Source organism: Anomaloglossus baeobatrachus, chromosome 11, assembly GCF_048569485.1.
Source record: "Anomaloglossus baeobatrachus isolate aAnoBae1 chromosome 11, aAnoBae1.hap1, whole genome shotgun sequence".
In the NCBI taxonomy this organism is placed as follows: domain Eukaryota; kingdom Metazoa; phylum Chordata; class Amphibia; order Anura; family Aromobatidae; genus Anomaloglossus; species Anomaloglossus baeobatrachus.
This window is the reverse complement of record NC_134363.1, coordinates 147,882,046-147,909,977: the sequence shown is the minus strand read 5'-3', so window position 1 is coordinate 147,909,977 and position 27,932 is coordinate 147,882,046. Positions and strand designations below refer to the sequence as shown.

Here is a 27,932-nt window from a genome sequence, read left to right as displayed (position 1 = left end):
TCGGCTCCCTTAAAGGGCAAGTCTCGGCGCTATCCGTCTTTTTTCAAAAGCGTCTAGCACGACTTCCTAGGGTGCGCACGTTCCTGCAGGGGGTTTGTCATATTGTACCCCCGTACAAGCGGCCGTTAGATCCATGGGATCTGAACAGGGTACTAGTTGCCCTCCAGAAGCCGCCCTTCGAGCCTCTGAGGGAGGTTTCACTTTCTAGACTATCACAGAAAGTGGCTTTTCTGGTAGCGATCACATCTCTTCGGAGAGTGTCTGAGCTAGCAGCGCTGTCATCCAAGGCTCCTTTCCTGGTCTTCCACCAGGACAAGGTAGTGCTGCGCCCCATTCAGGAGTTTCTCCCGAAGGTGGTATCCTCTTTTCATCTTAATCAGGATATCTCTTTACCTTCGTTTTGTCCTCATGCAGTTCATCGGTATGAGAAGGATTTGCATTTGTTAGATCTGGTGAGAGCACTCAGAATCTACATTTCCCGCACGGCGCCCCTGCGCCGCTCGGATGCACTCTTGGTCCTTGTCGCTGGTAAGCGCAAAGGGTCGCAGGCTTCCAATGCCACCCTGGCTCGATGGATCAAAGAACCAATTCTTGAAGCCTACCGTTCTGCTGGGCTTCCGGTTCCATCAGGGCTGAAGGCCCATTCTACCAGAGCCGTGGGTGCGTCCTGGGCATTACGACACCAGGCTATGGCTCAACAGGTGTGCCAGGCAGCTACCTGGTCGAGTCTGCACACTTTCACCAAACATTATCAGGTGCATACCTATGCTTCGGCGGACGCCAGCCTAGGTAGAAGAGTCCTGCAGGCGGCAGTTGCCTCCCCGTAGGGGAGGGCTGTCTTCGCAGCTCTAACATAAGGTATTTCTTTACCCACCCAGGGACAGCTTTTGGACGTCCCAATCGTCTGGGTCTCCCAATGGAGCGCCGAAGAAGAAGGGAATTTTGTTACTTACCGTAAATTCCTTTTCTTCTAGCTCCTATTGGGAGACCCAGCACCCGCCCTGTTGTCCTTCGGGATTTTTGGGTTTTTCGGGTACACATGTTGTTCATGTTGAACGGTTTTTCAGTTCTCCGATGTTACTCGGAGTGAATTTGTTTAACCAAGTTATTGGCTTTCCTCCTTCTTGCTTTTGCACTAAAACTGGTGAGCCAGTGATCCCACTGGGGGTGTATAGCCAGAAGGGGAGGGGCCTTACACTTTTTAGTGTAATGCTTTGTGTGGCCTCCGGAGGCAGTAGCTATACACCCAATCGTCTGGGTCTCCCAATAGGAGCTAGAAGAAAAGGAATTTACGGTAAGTAACAAAATTCCCTTCTTTTTTGGCACTCTGCCGGTGGAGGATTTCCAGGAAAGAGCTCTGCAACTCTGGGAGACCTAAGGCAGGGAATCTGGAGGACACACGCTCCGCTTTTTAGCGGTCGGTAAGCCACACCGGTCACCCGGTGCTGGTCCCCTTAGGGTGCCGGAATAGATATATATATATATATATATATATATATATATATATATATATATTTCTGTTCGGTCGGGCTATATACCTTTTCCCATATACCCTCAGTGATCACTCTCCTCGGAGACAACAGCATGTCGTCCACAAGGAGCAAGGGTGCCAAGGCACAGGGTTATTTTGCGACCTGTACCTCTTGTGCGGCTATGTTACCTGCGGGTTCCACCTACCCTCACTGTGAGCAATGCTCGACCCCTGTTTTGCTTGCTCAGCCAGAGCCTCGGTCACTAGTGGGCCCCTCGGCTCAGGTAGACCCCCCTGCTCCCCCTGTCCAGGCGGCAGGGACAGAGTTTGCCGTTTTTGCTGAGAAACTCTCTGAGTCACTTTCACAATCCATGGCTCAGTCTATGGACAAATGGTCTGCCAAGCTGCTTGAAGCTTTGCAGTCCAGACCGGTCCTTACACAGGCCCCGGGCCCTGTTGGATCGTCGCCTACAGGCCCCTCTCTGTCCGCGCCGCAGCGCGTTCCCAGGGGGGGCCCTAGGTCTCACGTGGAGGACTCCTGCCCGGACCACAGTCCCAGACCGGCTAAGCGGGCTCGCTGGGAATCTTCCCCGACTTCTTCACGCTGCTCGGGTTCCCATCTTGAGGACTCTCTGGAGGACGAGGTGGACGTCGTAGCTCAGGGCTCTGACCCTGACGTTGCTCTCAATCTTGATACACCTGAAGGGGACGCCATAGTAAATGACCTTATCTCGTCCATCAACCAGGTGTTAGATATATCTCCCCCGCCGCCACCTGTAGAGGAGTCGACTTCTCAGCAGGAGAAACACCAGTTTCGGTTCCCTAAACGTACACGGAGTGCGTTTTTCGATCACTCTAACTTCAGAGATGCTGTCCAGAAGCCCAGAGCGGTTCCGGACAAGCGCTTTACTAAGCGCCTTACTGACACACGTTACCCCTTCCCCTCTGAAGTAGTTAAGGGTTGGGCTCAATGTCCCAAGGTGGATCCTCCAGTCTCTAGATTGGCGGCTAGATCTGTGGTATCGGTTGCAGATGGCTCATCGCTAAAAGATGCCACTGACAGGCAGATAGAGCTCCTGGTGAAATCCATCTATGAAGCCACGGGCGCGTCCTTTGCCCCGGCTTTTGCAGCCGTGTGGGTGGGCACTCCAAGCTATCTCAGCTTGTCTGGCTGAGATTAATGCGGTCACACGTAATTCTGCTCCGCAGGTTGCGTCTTTGACTTCTCGGGCGTCAGCTTTTTCTTCCTACGCCATGAACGCAGTTCTAGACTCTGCTAGCCGTACAGCGGTGGCATCCGCTAATTCTGTGGCAGTCCGCAGGGCCATGTGGCTGCGCGAATGGAAGGCAGACTCGGCTTCCAAGAAGTTCTTAACCGGTTTACCGTTTTCTGGCGACCGATTGTTTGGCGAACGATTGGATGAGATTATTAAGGAATCCAAGGGAAAGGACTCCTCCTTACCCCAGTCCAAACCGAAGAGACCTCAGCAACGGAAAATACAATCGAGGTTTCGGTCCTTTCGTCCCTCCGCCAAGCCCCAATCCTCTTCGTCCAGCAGGCCGGAGAAAGGCCAGCGGAACTTATGCGTGGCGGGCTAAGCCACGCCCCCAAAAACCCGCCGGAGGCAATGCCTCCAAGGCGGCCTGTTCATGACTCTCGGCATCCCCGAACCGCATCCTCGGTCGGTGGCAGGCTCTCCCGCTTTTGCGACGCCTGGTGGCCACATGTTCAAGACCGATGGGTGAGAGACATTCTGTCTCACGGTTACAGGATAGAGTTCAGCTCTCGTCCCCCGACTCGTTTCTTCAGAACCTCTCCGCCCCCCGCGCGGGCCGATGCACTTTTTCAGGCGGTGGACGCTCTGAAGACAGAAGGGGTTGTGATCCCTGTTCCCCCCCAGGAACATGGTCGCGGCTTTTACTCCAACTTGTTCGTGGTGCCAAAGAAGGACGGTTCGTTCCGTCCCGTTCTGGACCTCAAACTAATCAACGCTTTTTGCGTTTCGCCATCGGGGACGAACACCTTCAGTTCGTGGCATTGCCTTTCGGCCTGGCGACAGCCCCACGGGTGTTCACCAAGGTCATGGCATCTGTTGTGGCGGTCCTACACTCTCAGGGCCACTCGGTGATTCCCTACTTAGACGATCTTCTGGTCAGGGCACCCTCTCAGATGGCGTGTCAAAACAGCCTTTCCATCGCTCTTGCGACTCTCCAGCAGTTCGGGTGGATCATCAACTTCCCAAAATCCAAGTTGACACCGACCCAATCACTGACTTACCTCGGGATGGAGTTTCATACTCAGTCAGCGGTAGTCATGCTACCGCTGGACAAACAGCCTTCTCTGCAGGCAGGGGTGCAATCTCTTCTTCGGGGTCAGTCACACCCCTTGAGGCGTCTCATGCACTTCCTGGGGAAGATGGTGGCAGCGATGGAGGCAGTGCCCTTCGCGCAATTCCATCTGCGGCCACTCCAGTGGGACATTCTCCGCTAATGGGACAGGAGGTCGACTTCCCTCGACAGGAACGTCTCTCTTTCCCTTGCAACCAAGACGTCACTTCAGTGGTGGCTCCTTCCCAACTCTCTGTCGCGGGGAAAATCCTTCCTACCCCCAACCTGGGCTGTGGTCACCACGGACGCGAGCCTGTCAGGGTGGGGGGCGGTTTTTCTCCACCACAGGGCTCAGGGAACCTGGACTCCGATAGAGTCATCCCTTCAGATCAATATTCTGGAGATAAGGGCAGTGTATCTAGCCCTATTGGCTTTTTATCGGTGGCTGGAGGGCAGGCAGATCCGTATCCAGTCGGACAACGCCACTGCCGTCGCATACATCAACCACCAAGGCGGCACTCGCAGTCGTCAAGCCTTACAGGAGGTCCGACGGATTCTGCAGTGGGTGGAAGCCACAGCTTCCACCATCTCCGCAGTTCACATCCCGGGCGTAGAAAACTGGGAAGCAGATTTTCTCAGTCGTCAGGGCATGGACGCAGGGGAATGGTCTCTTCACCCAGACGTGTTTCGAGAGATCTGTCGCCACTGGGGAACGCCGGACGTCGATCTCATGGCGTCACGGCACAACAACAAAGTCCCGGCATTCATGGCCCGGTCTCAAGATCACAGAGCTCTGGCGGCGGACGCATTAGTTCAGGATTGGTCGCAGTTTCGACTGCCTTATGTATTTCCTCCTCTGGCGATGCTGCCCAGAGTGCTGCGCAAAATCAGGTCCGACTGTTGTCGCGCCATTCTCGTCGCCCCAGATTGGCCGAGGCGGTCGTGGTACCCGGATCTGTGGCATCTCACGGTGGGTCAACCGTGGGCGCTCCCAGACCACCCAGACTTGCTGTCACAAGGGCCGTTTTTCCATCTGAATTCTGCGGCCCTCAACCTGACTGTGTGGCCATTGAGTCCTGGCTCCTAGCGTCCTCAGGGTTATCTCAAGATGTCATTGCCACCATGAGACAGGCCAGGAAACCAACGTCCGCCAAGATCTATCACAGGTCTTGGAGGATCTTCTTATCCTGGTGCTCTGATAATGGTTTTACTCCCTGGCCCTTTGCCTTACCCACTTTTCTTTCATTCCTTCAATCCGGAATGGACAAGGGTTTGTCTCTCGGCTCTCTCAAGGGACAAGTATCGGTGCTATCCGTATTTTTTCAAAAGCGTCTAGCCAGGCTTCCGCAGGTCCGCACGTTCCTGCAGGGAGTTTGCCACATAGTCCCACCTTATAAGCGTCCGCTGGAACCCTGGGACCTTAACAGGGTGCTAACGGCTCTTCAGAAACCACCTTTCGAGCCGCTGCGGGATGTCTCCTTATCACGTCTTTCGCAGAAGGTGGCATTTCTAGTGGCAGTTACATCGCTCCGTAGAGTGTCGGAGCTGGCAGCGCTGTCATGCAAAGCCCCCTTCCTGGTTTTTCACCAGGATAAGGTGGTTCTGCGTCCTGTTCCGGAATTTCTCCCTAAGGTGGTATCTCCTTTTCATCTCAATCAGGATATCTCCTTACCTTCATTTTGCCCTAATCCAATTCACCAATGTGAAAAGGATTTGCACTCATTAGATCAGGTAAGAGCACTCCGGATCTACGTGTCTCGCACGGCGCCCCTGCGCCGTTCAGATGCGCTCTTTGTCCTTGTCGCTGGCCAGCGTAAGGGTTCGCAGGCTTCCAAGTCAACCTTGGCTCGGTGGATCAAGGAACCGATTCTTGAAGCCTACCGTTCTTCTGGGCTTCCGCTTCCTTTGGGGCTGAAAGCCCATTCTACCAGAGCCGTGGGTGCGTCCTGGGCATTGCGGCACCGGGCTACGGCTCAGCAGGTGTGTCAGGCAGCTACCTGGTCTAGTCTGCACACTTTCACGAAACACTATCAGGTGCATACCTATGCTTCGGCAGACGCCAGTCTAGGTAGGCGAGTCCTTCAGGCGGCGGTTGCCCACCTGTAAGAGGGGGTCGGTTTCGGCTCTTTTTATCGAGGTATTCTTTTACCCACCCATGGACTGCTTTTGGACGTCCCAATTGTCTGGGTCTCCCAATGGAGCGACAAAGAAGAAGGGAATTTTGTTTACTTACCGTAAATTCCTTTTCTTCTAGCTCCTATTGGGAGACCCAGCACCCGCCCCTGTTCCCTTCGGGCTGTTTGTTCTTTTGTGTACACATGTTGTTCATGTTGAATTGTTCTTTTGGTTCATGGTTTTCAGTTCTCCGAACATCCTTCGGATTGAATTTACCTTAGACCAATTTATAAGTTTCCTCCTTCCTGCTTTTGCACCAAAACTGAGGAGCCCGTGATGCACGGGAGGGTGTATAGGCAGAGGGGAGGGGTTACACTTTTTAAAGTGTAATACTTTGTGTGGCCTCCGGAGGCAGAAGCTATACACCCAATTGTCTGGGTCTCCCAATAGGAGCTAGAAGAAAAGGAATTTACGGTAAGTAAACAAAATTCCCTTCTTCACTGTAAAGCGCCATGGAATAAATGGCGCTATAATAATAAATAATAATAATAATTTGGTATCTACAAACTCGTAATGACCTGAGGAATCATAATGTCAAGCTAGTTTTACCATATAGTGAACACGGAAAATAAAAAACCCAAAAACTAATTGTGCAACAGCACTTTTTTTTTGTATTTTCACCGCACTTGGAATTTTTTTTTCTCGTTTTCCAATACAGTATGGAGCAGAATGAATGATGTTGTTCAAAAGTACAACTCGTCCCACAAAAAAACAAGTCCTCATATGGCTATATTGATGGAAAAATTAGCTCTTGGAACTAGCGAGGAAAAACAAAGCGGAAAATTGGTGTACGGGTTAATTTGTGCTTTTAAGTCTACTTTAGATTGTCTTCGCCTATCGATCTATGGTCACCATTGTGGGGGCGAGTTTTAAGGGTTTATTTTTCCAGATGTTTGCAACTTTCTTCTAAAAAGTGGCAAAAGTTTTGTGCAAATATGCTACAGTTTCTCCCCTTCCTTAGAGAGTTATTTTATCCATATCAGAAATTTTTGCTCAAATTTTGTGACAAGTTTACAGACGAAAAAAGTAGGTTGGATTTTAAGGAATTTCGCCCCAAAACGTATCAAAATCCGCTCAACAAAAGGGGTTTAGTGTTTCCAGACGCGCTTGCTTCATAGTATAGGATGTAACATACTATCGTGTTTGTTGTTTTAGGGACGCTGTCGTTAATTCTGATTGGGGCGATTTTGCTGATAGTATCTGCTGGAATAATCCTAACCATGATAACGCAGATACATCGCAAGAAGAAGAACAGAGGATTCATCAGTAAGTACGATGTACCCCTATACCAGTCTGGGGTAACATTTCCCTGCTAATAGGGGGCTCAACACCAGAATACTGGACAGTCTCGTCACCTGCCTTGGTCCCTCCCCAATCTTAGGGTTAAGCACAAATGGCGGGTCGAACATTATAGATTCCCCAGAAGTGATTATATTATTAAAGGAATTTTAAAGCAAATCTGTCACCATATTTTACCATACGAGCTGAATAAAATTTTGCTTACATCCTTAGACCTGTTGAGACAAGAATAGTTACTTTGAAAACCAAAGTCAGATTGTCGGTGTAATCCCAATCTTGTGATGAGCATATAATGTCTGGTAGATTATTTGTCAGCCATTCTTACATGATAAATACACCAGCCTCATTAGGTCTGTTCAATAATGTATTCAGTTTTTTTATTATGACGTGATGACAGATCCCCTTTAATGATATACCATCATTTTGACTGACCTCTGGGGCCTCCAACAATTGTGATAATAGAAGTACAGTGACCCCCTCACAATTTCATTGTTTCCTTACCGGGAGGGGGGTATAAGTGTGCAAAAAGCAGTGGTCGTGGTATCCAACAGTTTTACCACAATCATTAGCTTTAGGCTAAATATAATATTGTTATCAAAGCTGGGATCGGCCTTAGGCCACGTGCACACGTTGAGTATTTGAGGAGTTTTTACCTCAGTATTTATAAGCCAAAATGAGGAGTGGGTAATAAATGTAGAAGTGGTGCCCATGTTTCTATTATACTTTTCCTCCTATTGTTCCTCTCTTAATTTTTACTTCCAAACTCTCAGGTAAAACACTCACCAAATACTCAATGTTTGCATGTAGTTTTAATACTAAGGTAAAAACTCACCAAATACTCAATGTGTGCACGTGCCTTAATACTGAGGTAAAAAACTCACCAAATACTCAATGTGTGCATGTGGTCTTAATTATGAGGTAAAAAAACTCACCAAATACTCAACGTGTGCACGTGGCCTTAAGGGTGGAAACACATCTATGCAAGTAAAATCGGTCCGACTGGGCAGAAAAATACTCGGCTGATTTTAGTTCACGTTAGGTGCGAGTCCAACGCTAGTGCGATGTGTTTTGCTCGCGTGTGTGTTGCGATTGCGATGCTAGTTTCATGCAACATCTTAATTAGATAAAAGCTATTACACATGTGTCATTTAATTAACCTATGGGAATGTGCTATCACATTCATCTAATGAGCGAAGTTACTGCCACACTCGCAAATGTGAACGCTGGTGAGCGTGTGTGATGCTACTTTTAATCCCCTTCCATAGGAAATCATTGGGACAAATGGTGTGAGAAACTCGCAAAAAAGCAGCATGCTGCGATTTTTTTCTCGGTCCGATTTGGACTGAGAAAAAAATCGCAGATGAGAGCTGAATCATTGACTAACATGTGTCCGATTCCAATGCGAGTTTTTCTCGCATTGCTCTACTGAGAGAAACTCGCAAGTGAGAAGCAGCCCTAATACTGAGGTAAGAAACTCACCAAATACTCAATGTGTGCACGTGGCCTTCATACTAAGGTAAAAAATTCATCAAACACTCAATATGTGCATATGGCTTTAATATTGATGTAAAAAGTGGTCATGTGAGGTCCCACTAGGCCACGTACACACGTTGAGTATTTGGTGAATTTTTTACCTCAGTATTTGTAAGCATAAATCAGGAGTGGAAGAATCAGAGGAAAAGTGTAATAAAAAATACAATGCACCACTTCTGTATTTTTCATCCACTCCTGGTTTTGTTAGGCCGAGTACACATATCCGGCTTTTCGCTGGTTTGACGGATGCGGCGCATGCCAGTACAGTGTATACAGTACACTGGCAGCGCAACAAGCGCCGGTCACATGCTGTCATGTGGCCGGAGCATGTTACCCGGAAGTTGCGGCGCTGCCACTGTACTGTATCATACTGTACTGGCGTGCACCGCATCCGTCAAACCGGCGAAAAGCCGGATATGTGTACCTGGCCTTACTGGGGTAAAATACTGAAAGTGTGAACATGGCCTTAGGCTCAGTAGTGCACATTGCATATTGTTTCTATAGGCCAAAAGTGTGTAATGTCGGCCTCTGTCTGGCAAATATTACTATATGGGAATATACTGAGGGACACTGCAAAGAAACGTACAATACAACTCATGTTGGTGGTTCCGTATGATGGATGACTACGATGGCATCCATCCTGATTATGGCCACTGATGATCACTATCCTCCTCAGTATGTGTCCTGACTTTGTTCCTAGCTTCAGATTAATTGCAAAATGATATATTATTTTTTATTAATTCTTCCTAGGAGGTGAGAGGTTCAGAGTTCCTGTACAAGAGGAGAGCACGAGTTCAGACTCCAGTCTTCCCAAGAATTGCCCGGCATGATGGCCACCTCGCACTGCAATGCAGTTCACAACTGCTTATTTCTCACTGGTATCCAGTGGCTTATTCTATGTGAACCCAGTTCAGCCCGGGAGATGTCCATAGACGTTGTACTGTAAAATCACCCCAATAAAGTGAATTTTGAAGGATTTAACCTTTTAATGACAAGACTGCTTTATCAAATTCTACCAAGAGCTGGTTTGTTTTTCGTGACCAATAGGGCCTTATTTTTGTATATTTTTTTTTGTAAAAAGCTGGAAAAAAATACTATTCATTTTTAATGATTCACAGTGAACTTGAAAATTAAAAATTGGCTTAATTTTGATATATAAAATTTGGTGTTTATGGCGTTTATCATTTCTGTTTGTATGATATCTGCAGCAAAAAAAAATCGACACGCTGATATTTCTGCAATTAAAATCTGTTCCACATGATTCTACCGTAAGGAAATCTTGGCTGCGGTCTCCATATTGAGGTGCAGGACAATGTTCGGAGTACACCCCATTTACTGACAGTGTAAGAAATGTGCAGCAGGTTTTTGGCATGACCTATGTAGTGCAGAAATGCCAAGGACTTGCAAAAAATGTTCTAATTTCAGTAGAGATTTTACTACATTTGTCTGAACTCGAGGTCCATTCACACCAAAACATTATTGTGAATCATAGGAACGCTTTTTTTCATGATAATTGTGCGGTCTAAACCGGCTGATGATCACCCAGTGAATGAGTGAAACGCACATTTGTCGGCTGAAAGGATCTTTCCTGCTGCACCAAAGATTACAGTTCTGTGCAGCACATACAACCAGCGCTGAAGCAGCTTCACTGTCGGAATTGTCTTTTGTGAAATTTTGCACAGCCGCCTCATTTACCTCCGGGAACGTCATAGACTATATTTTGAGGGGAAAATATAACCCCGCACTTTAGAGTTATTCACCAAAAAACCTTCTTACATTAAAGTCAATGGAGCTGGGAGCTACAGGTCATTAATAGGAGCTGTGATTGGTTGCTATAGGCAACGAAGGACATTCAGAGAGACGGTGACAGAGAGAGAGATGAAGAGGGATATAGAGACAGACAGAGAGAGAGAAGAAGACCGCGGGCAGTGACAGCCTCCTGCCAGAGATGATCAAATACAGTTCCCCAGATATACATGCAGCACTAGCTAAACTATTCACCCATGTCCTGAGTGGCGGCTACTTCCCAAAGAGCTGGAATCAAGGTCTCATAACGCCCATCTACCAGAATGGAGACCGATATGATCCAGCAAACTACAGAGGGATCTGTGTTAACAGTATTCTGGGAAAACTGTTTAACAGCATTATTAATAAAAGGATCATCACCTTCCTCACCCAGCGGGACACCCTCAGCAGAAGCCAAGCTGGGTTTATGCCAAACCATCGCACCACGGACCACATTTACACCCTGCAAAGCCTCATCAAGACCCACGTCCACGGCAAAAAACAGGGGAAAATATTTGCATGTTTTGTGGACTTCAAGAAGGACTTTGACTCAGTGTGGCACCTAGGCCTGTTTCTTAAATTTTTGGAGAGTGGAATAGGTGGCTGAACCTACGATGTGATCAAGAGCTCATACACTGAGAACCAATGCAGTGTGAAGGTGAACGGAAAGAGGACGGCCTTCTTCCGGCAGAGCCGTGGGGTAAGACAGGGCTGCAGCCTGAGCCCAACTCTATTCAATATCTACATCATGAGTCCCCAATTCCAGTCCTCAAGGGCCGCCAACAGTGCATGTTTTCAGGATTTCCTTAGTATTGCAGATGTGATAATTTAATCACCTGCACAGTTGATGATTCCAACACCCATGCAATGCTAAGGAAATCCTGAAAACATGCACTGTTGGCGGCCCTCGAGGACTGGAGTTGGGGAACCCTGATCTACATAAATGGACTGGCCTCAGCCCTGGAATCCTCCCCCGCCCCAGGTCTCAGCCTGCATGACCGAGAGGTGAAGATCCTGCTGTACGCAGATGACCTCCTGCTGCTTTCCCCATCGGAGAAAGGCCTCCAAGATAGCCTGGCTGTGCTAGAAACATTCAGCGCCACATGAGCTTTGCCCATCAACCAAAAGAAGACCAAAGTCATCGTGTTTCAGAAGAGGAATTATAACAAAACCTCCACTCCCTCCCTCACACTAATTGGCGCCGCGCTGGAGAAGACCAGCAGCTATACCTACCTCGGTCTGGAGCTAAACCAAACTGGGAGCCTCAAGCACGCAGCAGAGACCCTGAAAGGGAAAGCATGCAGAACTTTTTAAGCCATTAGAAAACAACTGTATCACCTCAAACGACTTGGTGAGAGTCTGGCTCAAGATATTCGACAGCGTCATCACCCCTATACTGCTGTATGGCAGCGAGGTATGGGGCCCAGTGACCTATCCAGACCAGACAAAGTGGGATTCCAGCCCAACCGAAGTCTTCCATCTGGAGTTCTGCAAATATCTCCTCCAAGTCCATCGTAGCACCTCAAACATAGCCTGTCGGGCAGAGCTAGGCCGGTTCCCTTTATGGCTCAGTATACACATGAGTGCGCTATCACACCATTCACACATACAGAACAGCAACCCCAGCTCCTACCATCATAAAGCCCTGCCGAGCCAGAGCAAACCAGGAACCCCGGCAGCCAGTACAGCCAAAGTCAGCAACACACCCTGACAAAAGCTCAAATAAAAGAGATCTCAGGTGGAAACAGGGCGGCACCAACAGACATACAAGCTGCGGGAGAACAGACTGTACCAGCACTGCCAGCAGGGGGCTCTGGAGGACGAGGCACATTTCCTACTGCACTGTAACAAATACTCAGCAGTGAGGGCCTCCCACTTCCAGATACTTACCGCTCATACCCCGGACTTTCCATCCATGGACGAGGAGAGGAAACTCTGCATCCTACTGGGGGAAGAATCAATGGTGGAGATCGCCGCCCAATATGTCACCACATGTCATAAGCTGAGGGGAACTAAAGACCTCCAAATGGACCACCATTCCCCAAATTGTGGCCCCAACACCCCATCACCACAACCCTAACCCACTCCCCTTTCACACTTTTTTTCTTGCTTTGGCAATACTAATTGTATTTTGGTCCTGCCAATAAAACCGATTTGATTTGAGAGAGACAGAGACAGACAGAGAGACAGTGACAGACAGAGAGACAGCGACAGGCAAAGAGACAGCGACAGGCAGAGAGACAGCGACAGACAGAGAGACAGCGACAGACAGAGAGACAGCGACAGGCAGAGAGACAGCGACAGGCAGAGAGACAGCGACAGGCAGAGAGACAGCGACAGAGAGACCAAGGGGGATAGACCAACAGAGAGAGACAGCGACAGACAGAGAGAGTCCAAGAGGGATAAAGAGACAGAGAGAGAGACAGTGACAGAGAGAGCGACCAAGAGAGATAGAGACAGACAGAGACAGTTACAAACAGAGAGAGAGACCAAGTGGGATAGAGACAGAAAGAGAGACAGCGACAGAGATAGACAGCGACAGAGAGAGACCACGGGGGATAGACCAACGGAGAGAGACAACGACAGGCAGAGAGACAGCGACAGAGAGAGACCAAGGGGGATAGACCAACGGAGAGAGACAGTGACAGACAGAGAGAGTCCAAGAGGGATAGAGAGAGACAGACCGAGAGAGAGACCAAGAGTGATAGAGATAGAGGCAGAGAGAGAGACTTAGACAAATAGATGGAGAGAGACGGATCTAGAGAGAGAGAGAGACAGATGGCTAGTGAGAGAAACAGAGAGCTAGAGAGACAGACAGGGAGAGAGACAGACGGATACAGAGACAGATATAGAGAGAGAGACAGATGGATAGAGAGAGAAACAGAGAGACAGATAGAGACAGTAAGGCAGAAAGGGAGAGACAGAAAGACACTTAGTTACTATCCCAGGCAACTCTGGGTACTACAGCTAGAATACATACTGTATATATATATATATATATATATATATATATATATATATATACACACATATATATATATATATATATATATATATATATATATACAACAAAAATGTTACAAAGCCTACCATATTTAATGCAATTAATGATGCATTAGTAAATGAACATTGTGTCCTTCCTACTATTCATACCTCTAGGGAGTTTTGTATCGAGTTTAACGATCCAATATGCTTGCCTCATTTACAGCTTTTAGTTTTGTTTCCCTCATTCACACCTGATGGCAGCATCAACCTTTTCCACTCCAAAGAATTTCAATGTGTCCAAAAAGCCATTATGTTGTTCAAAGAAATGCCCACTCACTCCAGAGTAATTGCTATTTTTGCTGTTAATGTTGTAGATATGCTCAGCTATCCTCTTATTAATCTACCTGCTACCTATGTATTTGTCTGAGCTGTTACTGCATAAAATGCAATATACAACATGAGTGCTGTCACAGTTCATGAAACAATATTCAGCCAGCCATCAATTTTAATTGCCTTTATTGCATGTTTGCACACATTGCACTTCTTCCCAAAACATTTGTGAAACCCCTTAATAGACAGCCAGGTTTTATTGTTGTCACTTCCAGATTTGAACAAACTAGGCGAGATCATATTACCTACAGATCTTCCTCTTTTTGCCACACATCTGACACATCATTCAAAATGTTCCGCGTTATATCATCCTGAAATAGGACAGGAATATATTTTTGAATGATAATCTTTATCGCATTACATTGAAGACTAAAGGGGGTACTAAATGTGGGCATGGATTTATCACGTCAACCATGTTTTTCCCCACAATACTCACTACTCACTAATCATGCCATGGTTATTAGGCCCCAGCCAAATAGCAACCTGCAACCACCCAAGAATGATGCATCCATTAGATATGACAGATCTGGCACTTTACCCAACTCTTCCCAATTGCCCTGGTGCAGTGGCAATCTGGGTACTATAAGGGGTTAATGTTAGCTCACAGCTGCTACTAAGCCCTAAATTAGTACTTGGAGGTGTGTATGCAACTTCCTCATTACTAATCTGTAAGTGAAGGTAAATAAACACAAACATCGAAAAAAAAATCCTTTGTTCGGAATAAAATACAAAAAAACCCACCCTCTTTTCACTTCTTTATTAACTTTTGCATTTCCGTTGTAATCCACACGATGTCCCACGACAATTCAGCTCTGCTACATCTGAAGCTCACAGTGAGGTCACAGTGAATGCCATAGAACATGACTGCCCTCTGTGAGGTTCAGGCATAGAATGAATCAGCTGCGTAATCAGTGGTGATGTCACTCAGGTTATTTGTGGTCACAGCGGGAGGTTCCCACGGTTCTCCACCTGTGATCGCAGGTAACCTGACCAAAGGTGACCTCAAAGAACTCTCACTGAATTCACAGACCTGGATCTCCTGGCAGAAAACTGTTGTTTTGCCAAGAGATGCAAATTTGGTGCTGATATTTTATACCATATTCCTACACCCAATCTACACCTCCTAGCAAAAAAAAAATAAAAAAAAATGCATCACTACCTCATCATACCACATGTGGTAGTGATGCATTTATTTTGCTATGAGGTGTAGATTGGGTGCAGGAATATGGTGTAAAAATGTCAGCACCAAATCTGCATCTCTTGACAAAAAAACACAGGAGATGCAGGTCTGTGAACTCAGTGAGAGTTCATCGAGGTCACCTGGGGTCAGGTTACCTGCGATCACAGGTGGAGGACCGTGGCAACCTCCAGCTGTGACCGTAACTAACCTGAGTGACGTCACCGCTCGTTGTGGCTCAGTCTCTGCCTTGAGCTCACAGTGGGTAGTTATGTCCTATTGTATGCGTACTACGTCATTCACACAGGCAGGGCAGATCAAAGTATTGTAGTGCGCCTGCGCAGGACCTCAATGTCGTAGGACGTGTCATGCACACAGGCTTCAGAAGAAGGAGGACACAACACAGTGGGAGGTGCATAGGGGAGCGGGCAAACAGACAGGGCGCAGAGTGCTAACCCCGCCCACAAAGTAAGTCATGAGCACATAGGCACTGACCAGCGTTCAGTAATGAACGCTGAATGTGCGTCCTTGCAGCGCACATGGGGATTTAAAGGGTCGGACGCCGCGTCTTGCCAGCAGATTCCTGGGGGCCGCAGAAAAAGTCATTGCGGGCCGCATATGGTCCGCGGGCCGGAGGTTCCTCACTCCTGCTTTAGGCTAACTTTTGTGGCAGATTACTCAAGGAATCCAGAGAACAGAAATTGCGTACTTTTTTTTACTACATTTTTGAGTAATAGCAAAATAAACGATATTTCTCAAATTTCATTTCTACTATTTTTTTTATCTTTGTGTTTTCTGACCAGGATGCCGATTCTTTTAGCATTTTTACTGCAGTTTTCTGGCTTAATGAGATCAAAATGGCTCAGCACAAAAATCACCAAAATGCTGATAATTTCCAATGCAATTTTCAGGCCATAGCCTGTGGGGTTTTTTTTTAAAACAAAGCACATAAAAAACGCTTTGTGTGAATGTAACTTTGGGCTATGTTCACATGTAGTATTCTTGCTGCATTGCTTTTCCATGCAGTTCACATTTGTAGAAAAATAAATGATATTTCTAACATCTCATTCACATGGTGCTTTTTTCCATTGCTGTTTTTAAATTTAGGTGCATTTTTTAAAATGTTAATTTTTTCATTATTTTTTTTTTACTCATTTAATAAAAAATGTGCATAATGTCGGCAGCGCGTTTCCTTCCACCACTGCATTTTTAGGTGGAAAAAAATGCAAGAAAGCACAATGTGAATTCGTGCTAAAATGATTCTTTTTTCCCCAAACGCAGGAAAAAAACACATCAGACGCATTTTCTGTGGTTTTTTTGTTGTTTTTTTTTTCCTTCTAAATATGTGCAGTCTTTTGAGGAATCTAGAGCAAATCATTCATCATAATAATAAAAAAACCCTCTCCCATTGTCTCATGCGTGGCCACTAGTTACACAACTTTATAGCTAAAAGTCCCATGTGATATAAACTGTAGGTCAGGATGAGACCATAAAGAACTTGAGCAAATACTGTGACGTTTCTTGTCACTTCCTGAGTGAGAACATTTACAAATAGTTCCCAGTGTCACTCAGGCAGTCAGGATGGCCGAGCGGTCTAAGGCGCTGCGTTCAGGTCGCAGTCTCCCCTGGAGGCGTGGGTTCGAATCCCACTTCTGACAGCGTAAAACTTTTGTATTTTATTTTTTTTCTTGTCAAAGGAGAAAATAAATGTATTACAAACGAGTTGAAGGAAAGATTTTTTTATTTTATATGAACTATTTATTTACATTAACAATATATACATATATATGTATGTGTCCATTTATACATATATATGTATGTATCTATATGTATACTGTGTGTGTGTACCTAATTGTATGTATATAGATATATATTTTTTTTTTAATACAAATATTATGTATAGGATGCATTTATGTATGCTATATATGTATCTATGCTACTTATGTGTATGTATGTTACATATGTGTGTATGTATGCTACATATGTGTGTATGTATGCTACTGATGTGTATGTATGCGATACATGTATGTATGTATGCTATTGATGTGTGTATGTATGCTACTGATGTGTATGCATGCGATACATGTGTATGTATGCTACTGATGTGTATGTATGTATGCTACATATGTGTGTATGAATGCTACTGATGTGTATGTATGTATGCTACATATGTGTGTATGAATGCTACTGATGTGTATGTATGTATGCTACATATGTGTGTATGTATGCTACTGATGTGTATGTATGAATGCTACATATGTGTGTATGAATGCTACTGATGTGTATGTATGTATGCTACATATGTGTGTATGAATGCTACTGATGTGTATGTATGTATGCTACATATGTGTGTATGTATGCTACTTATGTGTATGTATGCTACATATGTGTCTATGTATGCTACTTATGTGTATGTATGCTACATATGTGTGTATGTATGCTACTGATGTGTATTTATGTTACATATGTGTCTATGTATGCTACTGATGTGTATGTATGTATGCTACATATGTGTGTATGTATGCTACTGATGTGTATGTATGTATGCTACATATGTGTGTATGTATGCTACTGATGTGTATGTATGTATGCTACATGTGTGAATGTATGCTACTGATGTGTATGTATGTATGCTACATATGTGTGTATGTATGCTACTGATGTGTATGTATGCTACATATGTGTCTATGTATGCTACTGATGTGTATGTATGCTACATATGTGTGTATGTATGCTACTGATGTGTATGTATGTTACATATGTGTGTATGTATGCTACTGATGTGTATTTATGTTACATATGTGTCTATGTATGCTATTGATGTGTATGTATGCTACATATGTGTGTATGTATGCTACTGATGTGTATTTATGTTACATATGTGTCTATGTATGCTACTGATGTGTATGTATGCTACATATGTGTCTATGTATGCTACTGATGTGTATGTATGTATGATACATATGTGTGTATCTATGCTACTGATGTGTATGTATGCTACATATGTGTCTATGTATGCTACTGATGTGTATTTATGTTACATATGTGTCTATGTATGCTACATATGTGTGTATGTATGCTACTGATGTGTATGTATGTATGCTACATATGTGTCTATGTATGCTACTGATGTGTATGTATGTATGATACATATGTGTGTATCTATGCTACTGATGTGTATGTATGCTACATATGTGTCTATGTATGCTACTGATGTGTATTTATGTTACATATGTGTCTATGTATGCTACATATTTGTGTATGTATGCTTTGATGTGTATGTATGTATGCTACATATGTGTGTATGTATGCTACTGATGTGTATGTTTGTTACATATGTGTGTATGTATGCTACTGATGTGTATGTTTGTTACATATGTGTGTATGTATGCTACTGATGTGTATTTATGTTACATATGTGTCTATGTATGCTATTGATGTGTATGTATGCTACATATGTGTCTATGTATGCTACTGATGTGTATGTATGTATGCTACATATGTGTGTATCTATGCTACTGATGTGTATGTATGCTACATATGTGTCTATGTATGCTACTGATGTGTATTTATGTTACATATGTGTCTATGTATGCTACATATGTGTGTATGTATGCTACTGATGTGTATGTATGCTACATATGTGTGTATGTATGCTACTGATGTGTATGTATGTTACATATGTGTGTATGTATGCTACTGATGTGTATTTATGTTACATATGTGTCTATGTATGCTACTGATGTGTATGTATGTATGCTACATGTGTGAATGTATGCTACTGATGTGTATGTATGTATGCTACATATGTGTGTATGTATGCTACTGATGTGTATGTATGCTACATATGTGTCTATGTATGCTACTGATGTGTATGTATGCTACATATGTGTGTATGTATGCTACTGATGTGTATGTATGTTACATATGTGTGTATGTATGCTACTGATGTGTATTTATGTTACATATGTGTCTATGTATGCTATTGATGTGTATGTATGCTACATATGTGTGTATGTATGCTACTGATGTGTATTTATGTTACATATGTGTCTATGTATGCTACTGATGTGTATGTATGCTACATATGTGTCTATGTATGCTACTGATGTGTATGTATGTATGATACATATGTGTGTATCTATGCTACTGATGTGTATGTATGCTACATATGTGTCTATGTATGCTACTGATGTGTATTTATGTTACATATGTGTCTATGTATGCTACATATGTGTGTATGTATGCTACTGATGTGTATGTATGTATGCTACATATGTGTCTATGTATGCTACTGATGTGTATGTATGTATGATACATATGTGTGTATCTATGCTACTGATGTGTATGTATGCTACATATGTGTCTATGTATGCTACTGATGTGTATTTATGTTACATATGTGTCTATGTATGCTACATATTTGTGTATGTATGCTTTGATGTGTATGTATGTATGCTACATATGTGTGTATGTATGCTACTGATGTGTATGTTTGTTACATATGTGTGTATGTATGCTACTGATGTGTATGTTTGTTACATATGTGTGTATGTATGCTACTGATGTGTATTTATGTTACATATGTGTCTATGTATGCTATTGATGTGTATGTATGCTACATATGTGTCTATGTATGCTACTGATGTGTATGTATGTATGCTACATATGTGTGTATCTATGCTACTGATGTGTATGTATGCTACATATGTGTCTATGTATGCTACTGATGTGTATTTATGTTACATATGTGTCTATGTATGCTACATATGTGTGTATGTATGCTACTGATGTGTATGTATGTATGCTACATATGTGTGTATGTATGCTACTGATGTGTATGTATGCTACATATGTGTGTATGTATGCTACTGATGTGTATGTATGTTACATATGTGTGTATGTATGCTACTGATGTGTATGTATGCTACATATGTGTGTATGTATGCTACTGATGTGTATGTATGCTACATATGTGTGTATGTATGCTACTGATGTGTATTTATGTTACATATGTGTCTATGTATGCTACTGATGTGTATGTATGCTACATATGTGTGTATGTATGCTATTGATGTGTATTTATGTTACATATGTGTGTATGTATGCCTTTGATGTGTGTGTATGTATGTATGCTACATATGTGGGTATGCTACTCATGTGGATGTATATATTCTACACATATGTGTATATATGTTTGTTACTGATGTGTGTGTATGTCTGTATGCTACATATGTATATATGTATGCGTATTTTACTTATGTGTATATGTATATGCTACTGATATATGTGTATGTGTTTATATGTCTGTATGTGTATGTATATTTGGGTATGCCTAATTTTGGCCAAACTTAAAAAGTAGCCAGATAATCCTATGAAAACCTCCAGACATAGGACACAGATAAATTATGCATGGTGGAAAACAAGTGGTTAAAAACAACTGCCGAAACCCGGGATCGAACCAGGGACCTTTAGATCTTCAGTCTAACGCTCTCCCAACTGAGCTATTTCGGCGGTGCTGGTGGGTGCGGGAGCTGTCCCTGTTACTTCCTGACATCAGTGTGAGGGATATAGAAGCATTGTAGTCCCTTCTGCTCTATTCCTCATTCATGTAAGGATCCTTGCCCGGCAGCTCCAGAAAATGCTCTATTTGTTTAAGAAGATGCATCAAATAGTTCAACAAAATACGTTAATGTGTTCAAACCACAGCCTGGCTTCCTGTGCAGCAATGCACGCAGAGGGCTATAGACTATGCTATAGAGCCAGAAGAATATGCTCCCACTTTTTCACTTCTGGGTTATATTTTTCAGAAGGTGTCTGCACCAAAACAGCAATTTGATGTAATTGGGGGTTGTTTTTGCAGCCTTTTTTTAAAGCATCATTTTTGGTGCTTAATTGAAGCAATGTGTTGTTTCTTTATATACTTTTTTTATTGTGTAAACATTGAGGTTTTGCATTTGAAATATTTTTTTAGGCTTCCCATAGAATCCTATAGGAAAAAAAAACCCCACATTGAGTTTTATGCATATTAAAAGGGAACCTGTCAGGTGCAATATGCATTGCGAACCACGAGCCGTTCTGGGTGCCTATTGCTAATCCCTGCCTATAACTGCCTATGGCTATGTGCGCACAGTGCGTTTTTCGCGGCGTTTTCCGCCCATGCAGTGCATTGGAAAAACGCAGCAAAACGCAGAGATCAAAAACGCAGCAAAACGTAGCCAAAAACGCACCAAATCGCGGTAAAAACGCACGCGTTTTTTCGACCCGGGTGCGTGTTTGTGCGTTTTTATCGGCCAAAAACGCACAAAAACGCAGCATCAAAAAAACGCAGCGTGCGCACATAGCCTATAACTGTCCCTGTATCTGGTAGCATAGATAAGAGAATCTTGAGGCTATGTGCACACAGGAGATTAAACCTGTGGATTTAGCTGCGGATTTTCTGGATTTTCCAGATAAATCCGCAGGTTTATGCAAGTACACACACTCCCCATGTTATCCTATGGGACATAGGGAGTGTCTGTGTCCACGCTGCGGATACGTACGGCTCCAGAATATGCTGCGGATTTCCCACAGCCACACGTAACTGCATGTCAATTATTTCTGCGGAACTACCTGCGGAAATCCCGGCCATCCACTATGGAGATAGAGGCTGGGATTTCCGCAGGTAAATCGCACAAATGTCCGCAAGTTTACCGCAGCTATGGATTGCTGCGGATTCCGGGAGGCAGCTGCGGGAAACCTGCAGACATACCTGCGGATATATCCGCAGGTACAAAGTCCCATGGGCAAATAGACTTAGAAAAAGTATTTCTAAAGATCTTTTATCGTATGCTAATGAGAGCAGGGACTAGTCCCCTGGGCGTTGCTTCCCTTGCTAGTCGGCCCCTTGTTAGTACACCCCTGTGGGCCCCTGTGGGTATGCTAACATGCAAATAAATGTGCAGTGTCACAGAATGATCTCACTCACCTCTCTGCCGCCATCGCCGCCCGACACTGGATTTCAGCTCAGTGCGCATGACCCCGGATCATGCGCACTATGAAGCTGGGTGTACATGTCTTGGCTTCAAACTGAAGTAGTGCGCATGACCTAAAATCCAGGATTATGCGCGCTGAGCCGAAATCAGGACCCAGATGCGATGGCAGCGGAGAGGTGAGTGAGATCATCCTGTGACGCTGCGCATTCATTAGCATGATAGCACACCCACAGGGATCTACTAACATGCTAATGGGGCCGACTAGCAAGGGAAGCAACGCCCACTGGACTAGTCCCCTCACTCATTAGCATATGATAAAAGATCTTTAGAAATACTTTTTAAATATCTTTATAGGGATTAGCAATATGCACCCAGAACTGCTCGTGGTTCTGGGTGCATATTGGACCTGACAGGTTCCCTTTAAAAGCTGCTTTTTACAGCACCAGCAAAGCATATGATATTTCAGAAATCTCATGCACACAATCGCTTTTTTTTCCCCTGAAATGACAAACTGCTGCGTTTTTGAAAGAAGCAGCATGGAAATTATTTCAGCGTTTTAGCAGCGTTTTTTCACCATTGAAAGCAATGAGAAAGTGCAAAAACGCTGCAAAAAACGCAAACACTGTGTTTTTGCTGTACTTTTGTTGCTTTTGTGGTGAATGAAACGTACTGTAGACAAATGACACCCCAAAAATGCAGCCAAAAACACTGCAAAAATACAGCAAAAAAAGCAACAAAAACTGCTTTTTGGAAGTACCCTTTTTTACTATCAAAGAGAGAAGGTTTTGGCTGCAGAAAAAAAACACAGTGCAAACATAGCTTAAAGCGGATTTTCTGCAAAAAACAAACAAACAATGCATTGGAAAAAAAACAGAACCTGAACATTTTGACCACCCATTGACCTTGCTGCCTTCTCCCCCAAAAAATGCAGTCTTTTGCAAAAACAAGTTACATCCTTAGGGATTTTGACTATTTGGTGATTACCGGCTCGTCGGGTTATCGTCAGGCTGTTTAGCCTGTACAATAATCGGGTAATGAGCGTTCTTGGGAAAATCAGCCAGAGTTAATGCACCTTAAAGGGGTTGTCCACTAGTAGGTCAATCCTTTCTTAAATGACCAAGTATGCCAAGTAGCATTAGAAAAGCTTATATTCACCTCTCTATACAGTTGTAGAATAGCAGCACTCAACATAAGTGTCTAGGCATCTCTACTGAATAAATAATAGCAGAGCACATAATAAGGGAGGACACTGCACATAATAAGGGAGGACACTGCACATAATAAGGGAGGACACTGCAAATAATAAGGGAGGACACTGCACATAATAAGGGAGGACGCTGCACATAATAAGGGAGGACACTGCAAATAATAAGGGAGGACACTGCACATAATAAGGGAGGACGCTGCACATAATAAGGGAGGACACTGCACATAATAAGGGAGGACACTGCACATAATAAGGGAGGACACTGCAAATAATAAGGGAGGACACTGCACATAATAAAGGAGGACACTGCACATAATAAGGGAGGACACTGCACATAATAAGGGAGGACACTGCAAATAATAAGGGAGGACACTGCACATAATAAAGGAGGACACTGCACATAATAAGGGAGGACACTGCACATAATAAAGAAGGACACTGCACATAATAAGGGAGGACGCTGCACATAATAAGGGAGGACACTGCACGTAATAAGGGAGGACACTGCACATAATAAGGGAGGACTCTGCACATAATAAAGGAGGACACTGCACATAATAAAGGAGGACACTGCACATAATAAGGGAGGACACTGCACACAATAAGGGAGGACACTACACATAATAAGGGAGGACACTGCACATAATAAGGGAGGACACTGCACATAATAAAGAAGGACACTGCACATAATAAGGGAGGACACTGCACATAATAAGGGAGGACACTGCACATAATCAAGGAGGACACTGCACATAATAAGGGAGGACACTACACATAATAAGGGAGGACACTGCACATAATAAAGAAGGACACTGCACATAATAAAGGAGGACACTGCACATAATAAGGGAGGACACTGCACATAATAAGGGAGGACACTGCACATAATAAGGGAGGACACTGCACTTGATAAGGGAGGACACTGCACATAATAAAGGAGGACACTACACATAATAAGGGAGGACACTGCACATAATAAAGGAGGACACTGCAAATAATAAGGGAGGACACTGCACATAATAAGGGAGGACACTGCACATAATAAGGGAGTACACTGTTGCATGTAAGTGACAGCTGTTCCACACTACTGTATACTTCATTTGGTCTGAATATATTCTGAATTATACTCTCCTTCCACACTGGCGCTATTCCAGTGGCTCTCCTGATACTTGCTAAAAACTGCAGCCAATCAGAGGCTGCTAATGGGCTGCAATAGTAACATAATTAGTGATGAGCGAGCACTACCATGCTCAGGTGTTCGGTACTCGTTAAGAGCAGTTGATGTTTGGATTAGGCCTCTTTTACACATCCGTACAAAACGTGTGTTTTGCACGGTGCGTGGTGTAGGTGCATATGTGTGTGCGTGTTGAGCGTGTGCTATCCGTGTCACATTCACATAGCACATTGACAGCATGAACTTATATACTTACCTGTCCATGGTGCTGCTGTGTGCGGCGCTGCTGCTGCTTCCGGTCTGAGGTGCAGTGAATATTCATGAGCATAATGAGCGGGCCTGGAAGCAAGTGACATCAATGGTGGAGAAAGGTGAGTATAGAAAATAATTTTATTTCACAGAGACATGTTTTCTCCGGTGCGTGTCACACTGATGTCACACGGGTCACATCAGTGTGCAGTCCGTGTGGTCCGGGTCTACACATCTACGTGAGGAGCACACAGACATGCGTGTGCACCACACAGTCCATGGGAAAATGCGCAAACCCATTGATTTTAATGGGTCTACATGTGCCAGTGTCTCCGGTACGTGTGAAAATGGACGTCACACGTACCGGAGACACGGATGTGTGAAGGGGTCCTTCATGGAAGTCAATGGGGGACTTGAGCATTTTTTTTCCAAAAAAATACCCGAGTCCCCCATTGATTTCCATTATACTCGGGTGTTTGAGTCGTGCCCGTCCGAATGTCCGACCGCTGGTTACGAATACCGAGCACCTGAGCTCATCACTAATGAAAAAGTCACACAAGTGCAATGGTGAATATATAGTTTTCTTATTTTACTCGTGTGACTGGAGCACGGGGCGACCTATGCACCTAAAATTCCAAAGTGAAAAAAAAATATTCCTACCACCCCAGATGGGACTCGAACCCACAATCCCTGGCTTAGGAGGCCAGTGCCTTATCCATTAGGCCACTGGGGCAACTTGCATGTAAGCTTCCATGCTATCAGATTACAAGAATGGAAAATCCTCCATGTAGGCTTTGTGCACACATTGCAGATTGGGTTGCAGACAATCTACAATCAAATCTGCAAGTTGTGGCAGGAAAAAAGCTGCTGCAAAACCGCACATTTTTTTTACGTCTTTTAGCCGCATTTTTTTGTTTTATATCGAGACCTTTTTTTAATGCTTTTTTTTTTCATTGCTTTCAATGATGAAAATGTGGGAAAAAACACTGAAAATATTGACATTTTGCAGATTTTTTTTTTCTGCATCCAAATCTGCAAGGAAAAAACAATCCTGAACGTGTGCACAATACTTCAGTATTCTCATAGACTTTTGCTGGAATAAGTATATCCTTTATTTGTGAAAATCTGCAAGAAAAAAAACACCGCAAAAAAAAAAAATGTGACAGAAATGCAACATGTGCACAAAGCCTAAGGCTACTTTCACACATCAGTTTTTTTCCATCAGGTACAATCCGGAAAAAAATGGGTTAAACGGATCCGGTACTGCATCCGTTTTATCCCCATAGATTTGCATTATTACCGGATTGTACCAGATGGCTTTGCGTTGCATCCGTTTTTTTCCGGATGCGGCAAAATTTATCAAAGCGGCGGCCGGAGGCAACGTGTCTTGCAACGTTTTTTTGTCCGGCAAAAAAAACACATCGTGCCGGATCCGGCGCGGTACGGCGTGTTTTCCAATGAAAGCCTATGGACGCCGGATCCGGCGCAATGCGGTAAAAAATGGATGCGGCTTCCGGATCCGTTTTTGTAAACTGCACATGCACCAAATTAATTAAAAAAGCTGATCCTTCAAAAAAAAGGACAAACCGGATGCAAAAACGGATGCAAAACGGATCCAACGGATCCAGTTTTGTACGCATCCGGCATAACGGATCCGTTAAAAACCGGATCCGGTGGATACGGTTTTACATTTTTTTGCCGGATCCTTTGGATCAGGAAAAAAAAGGATTGTGCCTGAATGCAGAAAACTGATGTGTGAAAGTAACCTATGTTACCTATAAGTAAAGGCTATGTGTCCACGCTGCGGAAAATGCGCGGATTTTGCCGCGGATTTCTCGCGGAAAAGCCGCGGATTTCCCGAAAATCTGCAGCAGCGGCACTTCCCAGCCATTTCTATGGCATTTTGGAAATGCTGTGCCCATGCTGCGGATTTTTCCGCGGCGGATTTGGTGCGGATTTTGATGCAGAAAAATCCGCAGCAACATTCTCCCGTGGACACATAGCCTAAGGCTATGTGTCCACGGTAGAATGTCCCTGCGGATTTTTCTGCCTGAAAATCCGCGACTTTCGCGGCAAATCCGCACCCGCGGATTTGCCGCGGATTTGCCGCGGAATTGCCGCGGATTTTGATGCGGATTTTTTTTTTTCCCCATTCAAAACCAAAAATCCGCACCAAATCTGCACCAAACAATTGACATGCTGCAGAATTTTCCGGATCAAAATCCGCGGCAAATCCGCAGCGGAAAAATCCGCAGCATGGACACAGCATTTCCAAAATGCCATTGAAATGGCTTGGAAGTGCCGCTGCTGTAGATTTTCGGGAAATCCGCGGCAAATCCGCGGCAAAATCCGCGCAAAATCCGCTGTAAATCCGCAGCGTGGGCACATAGCCTAAATCCGCAGCGTGGGCACATAGCCTAACAGTCCATGAGTTCAGGTTTTGTGAAAGGTGAGTTTGATTGACAATTGTCCAAAAATTGTCAGGCAGGGTAAGGCTGTGACTGAAGGGGTTAAATTAATAGGTAAATCCCACGGTATCTGGAATGAAGGATGTGGGGTATAAGAAATACACGTGCAGATATTGGCACATCTCCTATGTAATTAAAACAGAGGTCACCTGGTAGCGTGGCCGAGCGGTCTAAGGCGCTGGATTTAGGCTCCAGTCTCTCTGGAGGCGTGGGTTCGAATCCCACCGCTGCCATTACTTTTTCATTTTTTCATTCCACCAGTAGGTGTCACTGTAGTCATTGTCTTTAATCTTGTTACTGCTGGATTCTAAACTTTTCTGGGACTATTTAATTCATTATTCTTTTCTTCTAGGACAAACTCCTTTGTAGCTACAATAAAAGGAGTCTTGGGAGCTACATATATCATTTTCAGGGACAAGACTGTCTTGATTTTTTGGCATTTTGTTATAAGTTCATCATCATCATCAATCCTAACAATGTGAGAAAGATTTTGTATGTGCTTAAAAATTAGTAATATATTATTTCTATAGCTGGGGCATTCCAGTAAAGGTGGCAAGTCTACCTCATTGGTATTATTTCAGCACCATATGGTGGAGTTATTTGGGTGCTAAGGAATTATATTATCTGAGCAATATATGATGGCATTAATATGGATCACTCCTTCCCGTCAGCCTGAGGGTGGCTTTACACGCTTCGATATTTGTCCCAATAACGCTA

At 44.3% G+C, this 27,932-nt stretch overlaps 1 protein-coding gene and 3 non-coding genes across 4 annotated transcripts in view; 2 read left to right on the top strand and 2 right to left on the bottom strand.

The window, feature by feature from the left end:
* The window catches only part of LOC142256200 (tumor necrosis factor receptor superfamily member 4-like), a 40,186-nt gene extending 30,243 nt beyond the window's left edge, over nt 1-9,943 (top strand). Inside the window, exons 6-7 of the mRNA XM_075327770.1 lie at nt 7,130-7,240; nt 9,557-9,943. Coding sequence (XP_075183885.1) covers nt 7,130-7,240; nt 9,557-9,636 — 191 coding nt within the window. The 3' untranslated portion in view covers nt 9,637-9,943. The remainder of the gene's footprint in view (nt 1-7,129; nt 7,241-9,556) is intronic.
* A 6,775-nt stretch (nt 9,944-16,718) lies between these two features.
* Nucleotides 16,719-16,801, top strand: TRNAL-CAG (transfer RNA leucine (anticodon CAG)). Its single transcript has one exon. It is a non-coding gene; the product is annotated as a tRNA-Leu (tRNA).
* A 3,783-nt stretch (nt 16,802-20,584) lies between these two features.
* TRNAF-GAA (transfer RNA phenylalanine (anticodon GAA)) lies at nt 20,585-20,657 on the bottom strand. Its single transcript has one exon. It is a non-coding gene; the product is annotated as a tRNA-Phe (tRNA).
* A 4,750-nt stretch (nt 20,658-25,407) lies between these two features.
* On the bottom strand, nt 25,408-25,480 carry TRNAR-CCU (transfer RNA arginine (anticodon CCU)). The gene has a single exon. It is a non-coding gene; the product is annotated as a tRNA-Arg (tRNA).
* Between the last annotated feature and the right edge of the window lie 2,452 nt (nt 25,481-27,932).